General features: G+C 38.7%; 1 protein-coding gene across 4 annotated transcripts in view; it reads left to right on the top strand.

The window, feature by feature from the left end:
* The window catches only part of LOC137237231 (facilitated trehalose transporter Tret1-like), a 65,064-nt gene that overhangs the window by 45,939 nt on the left and 5,321 nt on the right, over positions 1-13,804 (top strand). For 3 of the 4 annotated variants that reach the window (XM_067760629.1, XM_067760627.1, XM_067760630.1), the window contains exon 2: positions 13,599-13,780. In XM_067760629.1, the coding sequence (XP_067616730.1) occupies positions 13,651-13,780 (130 nt within the window). In that variant the 5' untranslated portion in view covers positions 13,599-13,650. The remainder of the gene's footprint in view (positions 1-13,598; positions 13,781-13,804) is intronic. The other variant, XM_067760631.1, reaches the window with a different exon arrangement.

Raw genomic sequence — 13,804 nt, 5'->3', positions numbered from 1 at the left:
TATTAACAAAAAGCAGGGTATACTTCAATATTGCGCTTGACAGAATGTGCTGGAATATTAAAAAACGACGACAGTATTGTGGAAAACATAAACAAGTGATTTTTACAGCTAAACAAGTTTATTATGGGACGATGCTTCAACAATTCACGTAAGAGGCAGTTCTACCTTTCGAAATGACTTGTGCACCAGTATCGTATTATAGGATCACGTATGGAAAAACAATTCACTCAAACGATAGATATGAATCTGACAAACTATTCGTTGAATAATAATAAATTATGTATCTTATTAGTACTCGTAGCTACTATATCACATATTTCCTTAATCCGAATCACCGTTTCAGAACTACTGCGATTTAAAAAATTAATTTCGATCACGGATCATATACGATACGGGCCCAGAGTTTTTTTATCATTTAAGACTGAAACTTCCCTCAAAAGTTAATTTTGAACTTATTACTGTTTGAAAAAGAAATTGAAATGGGAACATATTTGCCTACAAGACTAATTATGTTCGGGCTGCCACATGTACAATTTGCTTTCTGGTAATGTTTGAGAAACTTGAAACTCTCAATTTAGTATTAAGGAAAGGACCATACTAAAAAATATGCTTTTAGTTTAAGAATGCTACTAGCGGTTAACTGAGATGCTTTTGAGAATTGAGCGTAGTGTGAGTTCTCAAATGTATCTCAAATTGAGATTAAACACAAATCTGTATTGGGTAGTTATATAAAGTTATAAAATAATCGACGCTCAATTTTGATATCACTCTATACAGACTGCTAGCTCGAAGATACGCTATCTCAAAATCTGTTTCAAGTAGACCCTAGCTCAGCTCAAAATATATTGAACTTATAATCAGATAAGCTTATCTGGAAACGAAACGAGAAAGGGCGTTTTTGAAACGAATTCTGAGAAAAGTCTTCATGCCAGATGTCCAGTGAAAAAATGCGTGCCGCTTATTTTACTATAAACAGTTATCCCATTTACCCAAATGAAATACGAAATTAAAAAAAAACTACTTATGGCACTTAAAAAGAAACCAACTAAAATGATGATATATTTTGGGCCTCTAATAAACTGGAATTATTTTAAGAAACAAAACTATTAACCAAAACTGAATGAGAGTTTAAATCCATTTGGTTCTAATATTTACCATGCTACAACTTAATTGTTAATTGTCATTGCTAAATCTTCAATTTAAGTCACACCAAACCAGTTAAAGTCATGTCAACCCAAAGAAAATCAAATCGTGACTTGGCTTTATACGACAGTCAAGTCGCATCAAATTAAATCCAATTAAATTCAAAAATGAAATTTATTCAGGCAACATCAAATCAGTGTAAAATATAAGATTTAATAAATCTCCACAGCCAGAGCTTGCAATGGAAACAAACGCATTAACAACACATTAAATAAATTTAAAACACATCACAGTAAATAAACTATTGTCGCTTCGCAGCAAACTAAAATCAAATCATATCAATCAAACTACATTCACATTCTATCAAATAATACTAAAGTACATCAAATGAAGAAAACCGAAGTCGCATTACATCGAATAAGCTAAAGTGTTGTCCTATACAAAATATAAAATTAACATCACATTAAATAAACTAAGTCACTTCACAGACCAATTAAATTCACATCCCATAACTAAAACCAAAGTCACATCAAATGAAGAAAACTGAAGTCGCATTACATCAAATAAACCAAAGTCATATCCCATCAAACATATTAAAATTAAATCACCTTAAATAAACTAAATCACATCACATCAAACAAACTTAAGTCCCATCATATCAAAGTAACTATAGGCAAATTCCATTAACTACTAACTAAAAAAGACAAATTAGACAATTAACTTAACAATTAAATTCAAATCATATAAATTCATATCAAATAAACTATAGTGACATCACATCACCTAAATTTCAGATCACATCATACAGAAAGCAATCACATCAAACCAACTAAAATTTCAGTTTTTTTGCACAATTTGTGCCTTTTTCGTGTTTTCGTAACAAGAGTGTTGAAAATAATGGCACAGATTGCCACGTAATACATTTTACTTTTGCCTTAACCACGCAGTATGCAAAAAGGTTTGGTTTGGTTGGTGCAGTTGAGTTAACTATCTACAGCAGTGGTTCCTTCATTGTTATCAATAAAGCTAGATATCTTTTGATTAAACTGTATCCAATACTTGAAGATATTTCGATGCAAATAATACATCTAACATGAACCTAACAATGCTCAATTGAGCATGTACACTTCTTCCATCTTCCATGCCACACAGTGGCGACTTTAATATTCAGGATGATTGATTCTAAGTATAAATCCAATTGAGATCTTACTACTCATCGCGCATTTGAAAAGACTTCAATTGGAATTTAATAGTAGTTTTTTGTTGAAATTCAACTTTTCATACATATTGTGACTAGTATTAGCAACGCTAAGGGATACAATCATCTCTAAGCCAATAATAAGCAGTGACTTGTATGCACAAGAAGTCAATCATAACGTCTACACATATGTACGTACACGCAGCGGAGCGAAAACGCACAATCGCATGCATATATCTTATCTGAGATGCGCTCAAAAGTAGGCAATAATTTTTGCAAGTATCACTCACATATACACGCGCATATATAAACGTAGTTATAGCTGGAGGGTGGAGCCATGTGTAGAAGTCCACGAAAGTGGGGAAAGCTTCTGACCGCCATTCACCTGGGAATGGCCACAGCGATTCTTTTGCATGCGGTTCAAGCAGCTCACTACTGCCGGTCGCTTGCGGCCAAGTATCCTCTGGGTAGCCGCTAAACATCCGTGAGCTAATGTGAGATAGGCGACAACCTGGCTAGGCCACTCTGACATAATCGGTTTAAGGGCTAGCCGGGGGAGATCTCACCGGCAGCGTCTGTACACCTCTAGGTGCGTCTGCAAGCGGGCGTCTGTCTTGGAGCAAGCGGCTCGCTATATAAACGTGCCAAGTAATATTTTCACCCCCGCTAAGCGGGTTGTGCGCTGGGCTTGGGACCCGCCACGTAAAACCATACTCCAATGAAATATAACAACAAGCCTCGGATAAATACACTCTCTATTGATGACGACCATGGCAAACGTTTGAAGGACAATGAATTGAGGGCATGCACCTGGAACGTCCGCTCCCTGAATGGGATTGGTGCAGATGCCCGGCTGGTTGATGTCCTCGACAAAGCAAAATCTGGCATCACCGCCATCCAAGAAATGCGTTGGATGAAGCAAGGAAGAAAGAAGATCAAAAATTGTGACATCTATTGGAGTGGCCATATGAATAAGTTTCGGCGTCGGATTCGTGGTGGGAGAGAGACTTTGTCGTCAAGTGCTGGCGTTCACACCTGTGGACGAACGTCTCGCAGCTATCCTAATAAAAGCAAAATTTTTTAATATATCATTCATCTGCGCCCATGCGTCGACAGAGGAGAAAGACGATGAGGTGAAAGACACTTTTTATGAACAATTAGAACGCACATACGAGCGCTGCCCCCGTCACGATATAAAAGTCATGCTTGGTGACTTTAACGCCAGGGTGGGCAAAGAAGGTGCTCTTGGCCCTACAGTCGGAAAGTTCAGCATACACAATGAAACTTCTCCTAACGGACTGAGGCTGATTGACTTTGTCGGTGCTCGAAACATGGTCATATCCAGCACGAGGTTCATGCATAAAAACATACATCAAGCTACATGGCTGTCTCCTGATCGAAATACTCGCAATCAGATCGATCACGTTGTGATAGACGGACGGCACGCCTCCAGTGTTTTAGATGTGCGCACGATCCGAGGACCATTATCTCGTTGCAGCCAAAATTCGCACCCGCCTTAACGCGGCTAAAACCAAGGAACAACAAGTAAGGAAGGTTAAGTTCGGGTGTAACCGAACATTACATACTCAGTTGAGAGCTATGGTGACAACATAAGGGAAAATAACCAGGTAGGAAAATGAACCGAGGGAAACCCTGGAATGTGTTTGTATGACATGTGTATCAAATGAAAGGCATTAAAGAGTATTTTATGAAGGAGTGGGCCATAGTTCTATAGGTGGACGCCATTTAGGGATATCGCCATAAAGGTGGATCAGGGTTGATTCTAGAATGCGTTTGTACGATATGGGTATCAAATGAAAGGTGTTAATGAGTATTTTAAAAGGGAGTAATCCTTAGTTCCATAGGTGGACGCCGTTTCGAGATATCGCCATAAAGGTGGACCAGAGGTGACCCTAGAATTTGTTTGTACAATATGGGTATCAAAAGAAAGGTGTTAATGAGTATTTTAAAAGGGAGTGATGCTTAGTTCCACAGGTGGACGCCGTTTCGAGATATCGCCATAAAGGTGGACCAGGTGTGACCCTAGAATGCATTTGTACAATATGGGTATCAAACGAAAGATGTTAATGAGTATTTTAAAAGGGAGTAATCCTTAGTTCCATAGGTGGACGCCGTTTCGAGATATCGCCATAAAGGTGGACCAGGTGTGACCCTAGAATTTGTTTGTACGATATGGGTATCAAATTAAAGGTATTAAGGAGGGTTTTAAAAGGGAGTGGTGGTAGTTGTATAGGTGGTCGCCTTTTTAGGTATCGCCATAAAGGTGGACGAGGGGTGACTCTAGAATGCGTTTGTACGATATGGGTATCAAATGAAAGGTGTTAATGAGTATTTTAAAACGGAGTAATCCTTAGTTCCATAGGTGGACGCCGTTTCGAGATATCGCCACAAAGGTGGACCAGGGGTGACCCTAGAATTTGTTTGTACAATATGGATATCAAAAGAAAGGTGTTAATGAGTATTTTAAAAGGGAGTGATGCTTAGTTCCACAGGTGGACGCCGTTTCGAGATATCGCCATAAAGGTGGGCCAGGTGTGACCCTAGAATGCGTTTGTACAATATGGGTATCAAACGAAAGATATTAATGAGTATTTTAAAAGGGAGTAATCCTTAGTTCCATAGGTGGAGGCCGTTTCGAGATATCGCCATAAAGGTGGACCAGGGGTGACCCTAGAATTTGTTTGTACAATATGGGTATCAAAAGAAAGGTGTTAATGAGTATTTTAAAAGGGAGTGATGCTTACTTCCACAGGTGGACGCCGTTTCGAGATATCGCCATAAAGGTGGACCAGGTGTGACCCTAGAATTTGTTTGTAGGATATGGGTATCAAATTAAAGGTATTAATGAGGGTTTTAAAAGGGAGTGGTGGTAGTTGTATAGGTGGTCGCCTTTTCGAGATATCGCCATAAAGGTGGACCAGGGGTGACTCTAGAATGCGTTTGTACGATATGGGTATCAAATGAAAGGTGTTAATGAGTATTTGAAAAGGGAGTAATCCTTAGTTCCATAGGTGGACGCCGTTTCGAGATATCGCCATAAAGGTGGACCAGGGGTGACCCTAGAATTTGTTTGTACAATATGGCTATCAAAAGAAAGGTGTTAATGAGTATTTTAAAAGGGAGTGATGCTTAGTTCCACAGGTGGACGCCGTTTCGAGATATCGCCATAAAGGTGGACCAGGTGTGACCTTAGAATTTGTTTATACAATATGGGTATCAAAAGAAAGGTGTTAATGAGTATTTTAAAAGGGAGTGATGCTTAGTTCCACAGGTGGACGCCGTTTCGAGATATCGCCATAAAGGTGGACCAGGTGTCACCCTAGAATGCGTTTGTATAATATGGGTATCAAAAGAAAGGTGTTAATGAGTATTTTAAAAGGGAGTGATGCTTAGTTCCACAGGTGGACGCCGTTTCGAGATATCGCCATAAAGGTGGACGAGGTGTGACCCTAGAATTTGTTTGTACAATATGGGTATCAAAAGAAAGGTGTTAATGAGTATTTTAAAAGGGAGTAATCCTTAGTTCCATATGTGGACGCCGTTTCGAGATATCGCCATAAAGGTGGACCAGGTGTGACCCTAGAATTTGTTTGTACGATATGGGTATCAAATTAAAGGTATTAAGGAGGGTTTTAAAAGGGAGTGGTGGTAGTTGTATAGGTGGTCGCCTTTTCGAGATATCGCCATAAAGGTGGACCAGGGGTGACTCTAGAATGCGTTTGTACGATATGGGTATCAAATGAAAGGTGTTAATGAGTATTTTAAAACGGAGTAATCCTTAGTTCCATAGGTGGACGCCGTTTCGAGATATCGCCACAAAAGGTGGACCAGGGGTGACCCTAGAATTTGTTTGTACAATATGGATTCAAAAGAAAGGTGTTAATGAGTATTTTAAAAGGGAGTGATGCTTAGTTCCACAGATGGACGCCGTTTCGAGATATCGCCATAAAGGTGGGCCAGGTGTGACCCTAGAATGCGTTTGTACAATATGGGTATCAAACGAAAGATGTTAATGAGTATTTTAAAAGGGAGTGATGCTTAGTTCCACAGGTGGACGCCGTTTCGAGATATCGCCATAAAGGTGGACCAGGTGTGACCCTAGAATTTGTTTGTAGGATATGGGTATCAAATTAAAGGTATTAGTTGGTAGTTGTATAGGTGGTCGCCTTTTCGAGATATCGCCATAAAGGTGGACCAGGGGTGACTCTAGAATGCGTTTGTACGATATGGGTATCAAATGAAAGGTGTTAATGAGTATTTGAAAAGAGAGTAATCCTTAGTTCCATAGGTGGACGCAGTTTCGAGATATCGCCATAAATATGGACCAGGGGTGACCCTAGAATTTGTTTGTACAATATGGGTATCAAAAGAAAGGTGTTAATGAGTATTTTAAAAGGGAGTAATCCTTAGTTCCATAGGTGGACGCCGTTTCGAGATATCGCCACAAAGGTGGACCAGGGGTGACCCTAGAATTCGTTTGTACAAGATGGGCATCAAACGAATGGTGTTAATGAGTATTTTAAAAAGGAGTGGGTCTTAGTTCTATAGGTGGACGCCGTTTCGAAATATCGCCATAAAGGTGGACCAGGAGTGACTCTAGAATGTGTTTGTACGATATGGGTATCAAATTAAAGGTATTAATGAGAGTTTTAAAAGGGAGTGGTGGTAGTTGTATATGTGAAGGCGTTCTCCAGATATCGACGGAAATGTGGACCAGGGTGACCCAGAACATCATTTGTTGGATACCGCTAATTTATTTATATATATAATACCTGCCAAGATTTTAAGGGTTTTTTATTTAGCCCTGCAGAACTTTTTCATTTTCTTCTACTTAATATGGTAGGTGTCACAACTATTTTATAAAGTTTTTTCTAAAGTTATATTTCGCGTCAATAAACCAATCCAATTACCTCACCATGTTTCATCCCTTTTTTCGTATTTGGTATAGAATTATGGCATTTTTTTCATTTTTCGTAATTTTCGATATCGAAAAAGTGGGCGTGGTCATTGTCGGATTTCGTTCATTTTTCATACCAAAATAAAGTGAGTTCAAGTACGTGAACTAAGTTCATTAAAGATATGTCGATTTTTGCTCAAGTTATCGTGTTAACGGCCATGCGGAAGGACAGACGAAAGACTGTGTATAAAAACTGGGCGTGGCATAAACCGATTTCGCCCGTTTTCACAGAAAACAGTTAACATCATAAAATCTATGCCCCTACCAAATTTCAAAAGGATTGGTTAATTTTTGTTCGACTTATGGCGTTAAAAGTATCCTAGACAAATTAAATGAAAAAGGGCGGAGCCACGTCCATTTTGAAATTTTCTTTTATTTTTGTATTTTGTTGCACCATATCATTACTGGAGTTGCATGTTGACATAATTTACTTATATACTGTAAAGATATTAAAGTTTTTGTTAAAATTTTACTTTAAAAATATTTTTTTTTTAAGTGGGCGTGGTCCTTCTCCGATTTTGCTAATTTTTATTAGGCATACATATAGTTATAGGAGTAACGTCCCTGCCAAATTTCATCATGATATTTTCAACGACTGACAAATTACAGCTTGCAAAATTTTAAATTACCTTCTTTTTAAAGTGGGCGGTGCCACGCCCATTGTCCAAAATTTTACTAATTTTCTATTCTGCGTCATAAATTCAACTCATCTACCAAGTTTCGTCGCTTTATCTGTCTTTGGTAATGAATTATCGCACTTTTTCGGTTTTTCGAAATTTTCGATATCGAAAAAGTGGGCGTGGTTATAGTCCGATATCGCCCATTTTAAATAGCGATCTGAGATGAGTGCTCAGGAACTTACATACCAAATTTCATCAACATTACACAAAATTTACTCAAGTTATCGTGTTAACGGACGGACGGACGGACATGGCTCAATCAAATTTTTTTTCGATCCTGATTATTTTGATATATGGAAGTCTATATCTATCTCGATTCCTTTATATATGTACAACCAACCGTTATTCAATCAAACTTAATATACTCTGTGAGCTCTGCTCAACTGAGTATAAAAAACAAAAGGAAATCTAGACGTGGAAAAGCTTCAATCGCAACAGACTGCCAATGAGTTAGCAACTCTACTCTCACACCTGCTCTCTGAGAGCACAACACATCTTGAAGGAATACAGGAACAGTGGGGGCATATCTCGAAGGCACTTCGTACTGCCGCCGAGGAAAAAATTGGTTACCGGCGGCCACGAAAAAACAACTTGTACGATGAAGAATGCCGCGTTGCAATCGAAAGAAAAGACGCTGCCTACAGGGTTACGTTAAAAGCGAGCGCGACAAGAGGAGTGTGATAACGCTATCGTGAGTTGAAAAGGGAAGCGAGACGCCTTTTCAGGAAGAAAAAAGCAGAGGCAGAAAGGCGTGAGTGCGAGGAGCTTGAGCTGCTAGCCACCAGGAATAACGCCCGAAAATTTTACCAAAAAATACGACGACAGGCGGAAGGTTTTAAGACCGGGGCAAGCTCCTGTATGAACGAAAACGGAGACCTTGTAACTGATGTCCAGATGGAGCTTAGATTATGGAGGGAACACTTCTCTGCTCTTCTAAATGGAGGCAGCAATTCACCGCGCAGAGATGAAGAACCCGATCCCGCAATCGATGATGATGAAATATATGTCCCCCCGCCCGATTATGACGAAGTTAGAATAGCAATAACTAGATTGAAAAACAGCAAGGCCGTGTACGCTGATGGATTGCCTGCGGAGCTATTCAAGTACGGCGGCGAGGAGATGGTAAGGCGCATGCAGCAGCTTCTTAGCAAAATATGGGCGGACGAGTGAATGCCCGACGGTTGGAATCTAAGTGTTCTTTGCCCAGTCCACAAGAAGGGGGATACTGCAAAATGCACCAACTATCGTGGATTCAGCCTTCTTAATATCGCATATAAAGTCCTTTCAAGTGTATTGTGCGAAAGATTGAAGCCACCGTGAACCGGCTGCTTGGACCTTATCAGTGCGGCTTAAGACCTGGTAAATCTACCATCTACCAGATTTTCACAATGCGCCAAATCTTGGAAAAACCCCGTGAAAAAAGAATCGACACACATCACCTCTTCGTCGACTTTAAAGCCGCCTTCGGCAGCACGAAAAGGAGCTGCCTATATGCCGTTATGTCTGAATTTGGTTTCCCCGCAAAACTTATACGGCTGTGCAAAATGACGTTGAGCAACACCATCAGCTCAGTCAGAATTGGGAAGGACCTCTCCTAGCCGTTCGAAACTAAACGAGGTTTCAGAGAGGGTGACCCCCTATCATGCGATTTCTTTAATTTGATGCTGGAGAAAATTATACTAGCTGCAGAACTTAACCGCACTGGAACAATATACTATAAAATCGTGCAATTACTGGCATATGCTGATGACATTGATATCATCGGCCTAAACACCCGCGCTGTTAGCTCTGCTTACTCCAAACTGGAAAAAGAAGCGGTAAAGATGGGTTTAATGGTGAATGAGGACAAAACGAAGTACCTGCTGTCATCGAGCAAAGAGTCAGCGCATATGCAACCATGCCACTGTTGGCAGCCATAATTTCGAAATAGTAAAAGACTTCGTTTATTTGGGAACCAGCATCGACACTTGCAACAACATCAGCACTGAAATCCAGCGAAGAATCAATCTTGCCAATAAATGCTACTTTGGACTAGGTAGGCAATTAAAAAGTAAAGTCCTCTCTCGGCGAACGAAAATCATACTCTACAAGTCACTTATCGTACCCGTCCTGCTATATGTGGCAGATGCATAGACCATGACAACAGCAGATAAAGCGGCTTTGGGAGTGTTCGAGAGAAAAGTTCTTCGAAAGATTTATGGACCTCTACGCGTTGGCGATGGCGGGTACCGAAGAAGATTTAATGATGAGCTGTACGAGCTATACGCAGACATCAACATAGTCCAGCGAATTAAAACGCAGCGGCTGCGCTGGCTAGGCCATGTGATGCGAATGAAAGATGATGCTTCGGCCCAGAAAGTGTTTCTATCGGAAGCCGTCTATGGAAGCAGAGGAAGAGGGCGGCCCCCACTCCGTTGGAAGGACCAGGTGGAAAACGGTTTAAACTCCCTTGGTGTGGCCAATTGGCGCTGGTTGGCGGAGCGAAGGAGCGACTGGCGCGCCTTGTTGGACGGCCATAACTGTTTAGATGGTTAAGCGCCAATTAAGTAAGTAAGTAAGTTGTAGCTGGTAGTTTTATAGCTGGTAACTAACTAGTAAATTCTAGAAATAGATTCGCCTGAAAATATGCCAACGAAACCATTATACAAGCAGCAACAGTTGAGGTTTGGTGGTTCGAACGTTAGCAGAAGATTTGAAATAAGAGGAATGCCAAGAAAATTCGTTACAATATGTGTGTGTTGAGGGGATCTGTCAATCCTATCAATTGAGCCAGCAGAGCAAGTAAATACTTGTCCCCGTGTTTTATTATCATGATCTCCAGTGTAGTACTTTAACGAATTTGCAAGGTTTAGCGATAACATCGAGAACATTCTCTTAAAAGTATGTAGCTATACATGCATACTACATACATAATTATCAATCCAATCAACAGTTTTGTTCGGCTGAAATCGAACCCCACTTATGGTTAGCAAAAAAAAAACAATTTTATTTATTTATATACAAGTGTGTGTGTGTGAAATAAATCAGTTTCGAAATATATCAATTACCTAAAGTAGATAAGCTATCTTTAGCGCGTACATCTTGAGATCAGCGGAGCTGTCATTAAATGTCAGACCATAAATTTATATAGAATTAATTTATTATAAAGAGATTGCAAGTCATGCCATCCAAACCGATAACTTTTCTAATAGAACCTCATTAATCAATTCACTGCAGGCTATTTATCATAATTTTTTCTATCTATGAGTACTTTTCGTGCCTGCCGTGCTGTAAGATCTTTGAATTTGCTTTTGAGTATTATAAAAATAAGATAGCTAAGAGTTATCTCCACTTTATTTGCGAAATATATGCCAATTGGGGGCTATTGATTTGTTCATTATACAAATTCAGCTTACGTGGATCTAGAATACTAAAATAAAATTTTATAATGTCCAAATATCATAGAAGGTTATGAGAATTTATGTCAGATCAAATAGTTTTATAATGCGCCTAAAAAAATCTAGTCGGAGGTAATGTTCCCTTTTAATGCATGGTTAATTTTTCCGTTGCTCTTTCTATTCTATTATTTGTGAAAAAATTGCTACAGTTTACTAAACCTTGTAAAATTTTCCTATATAAATTTGTATTATTGCACCAGTGCTGTACTAACAAGCTTTGTAAGGCTTGTCGTCCATGCGCTTGCCATTAGATCTTAGATCAGGTATCAGATTGGAGACTAATTGGTTTCGGCGTTCATTTACCAGCTAGTTAGCCTGCTTGTTTTTTGTTTGTACGCGATTTTGTGCTCGTATCTATAACCTGTGATTTTTTTGGATAGTATTTTGTGGTTTTCGAATAACAATACTGCCGCTGTGTTTGTTTCCTCGTTTGCTATACACCTTTGAAATGTTTGGGACACAAAAGAACACCTGAATGGATTTGAACTAAACTGCGCCCATAGACAGCCAATAATCTGAACGATATGCTGGGAGAGCCAGGCCATTTGCAAAAATTCCTTTTTAGATATTTTTTAGACGCTTTGAGCTGGCGCGTTTTCTTTTACTTGCACAACATAATCGAGCCAGTTCAGCCTTTGAGTTGTTATTCGTTGCAATCATGTCGGCGTACAGCTCACCTTAAAAGCGTTTGCTATACATGCCGTTGATATCACAGATAGGACCATACATATTTGAAAGATTTTTTTTTTAAATACTCCAAAGACAATGTCAACTTTTTGAGATACCGTCATACATCGTACCCGGTGAGATGTTGGAATTAGATTACTTATTTTCGCTCGTCGAGGTATAACTTCAGTTTTCTATTGCTTACGCAGTCCAAGGCAGGTTTTGTTCGCAAGAGATGTTTTCTTTTTAATTTCAAAGCAGGTAGTGCTTTCGGCGTAAACTCTGGTTCTCGAATAAACTGTACCCTCGCAGTATAAATCTTCTACTAGAATTTTTTCTCCAACATTAGGTTAAAGAACAATCGCATGATAGAAAGACGCCTGTCATGTCTGTCTATTCAGCACAGTCACGTGTAAATCGCAGTCACAAATCACGTTGTTCTCAAAAAATCGCAGGATCTGCTAAATCTATTTTTGATGTTATGCTTAGGCTTGGCTAGTGTTTATGCCATTTTGCGCATGAAAATTAAAACGACCGAAATATTCTCGTCTAGTTTTTGATAACTTTTACTCCTTTTCCTTACTTTTTCTCAAAACTTGTCTACTATATATTTTCAATATCTATTGCCTTTGTCGCTTGGTATGATCTTCAGTTTCTTTTTGGGTTTTTCCTTCATTGTTTCCCGTTATAACGCATATAATATCCACAGCTTATCTGACCTAGGAAATTAATCTTAATTCAATTGTAACATATTTCATATATTAAGCTTTATATTATCCTCGCTATAAGTATAGCTGAAGTTACGCTGTGCGTTTACCGTGCGTTTAATTCGTTCCTTATCTCGTTTTGAATCTTAAACTGTTCTGGTCTAACGTGATCTTCAAAGTCTCCACAGAAACTTTTGTTATAGTAGTGTGCTTGCAATTATATAATTTCTGACTAATTCTAAATTGTCTTGTATCATAAAATATAGTTACTTGCAGAGTTGATGTGCCGGTGCTGATCGGAAGTTGATTATTGATCTCATGTGATATTAAGGTTTTTAATTTTCAACCATGCAATCGCTTAATGCCCCGCTGGGTTCATCAACAAGGTTGGGCATCACTGTTCTATTGCCAAAAATTTAAAATAATAAGTCACTACCGTAAAAAACTATCAAGTTATTAAAATAATTTAAATTTAATTGACATTAAAAATCAAACTTGATAATAAGCGTCACACAACTTTTTTTTTCGAATAAGCTATCAAAATCTACTTAATTTAATTAAATATCATAATTACTTTAGTACTCCCTTAGTTACAAACAAAAACCAATTAAAGGCAGGTCAAGCGCTAATTACCTATGTATTTGTATATATACATATATATCAAATAACACATATACCTCATCTCTTTTTTATTGATTTATGTATATTTGTTTGTTTATTCTTAGCTACTGTAACATCAGCAATTTATCATTAAATTTATATTTTTCTTCCTATTCTAACTCATTTCAGCTCTTGGCTTTGTGCTAGTAAATGCCAGTGTGCCTTCATACATACACTACTAATGAGTTCTAACGAACACGTACAAGTTAAATACAGTGAAGTAAGTCCTTTTCAGATAAGCGAGGGATTTTCAGGTGGCCGCAGAATGGAGCCAGTAAAAACAATACGAATTTTTATTGCCGCCGTTGCAGGTATGTTAAATTATAAAAAAAAAA

This window comes from Eurosta solidaginis, chromosome 1 (assembly GCF_040869045.1).
Source record: "Eurosta solidaginis isolate ZX-2024a chromosome 1, ASM4086904v1, whole genome shotgun sequence".
Classification (NCBI taxonomy): Eukaryota; Metazoa; Arthropoda; class Insecta; order Diptera; family Tephritidae; genus Eurosta; species Eurosta solidaginis.
This window is presented reverse-complemented; position numbering and strand designations above follow the sequence as displayed.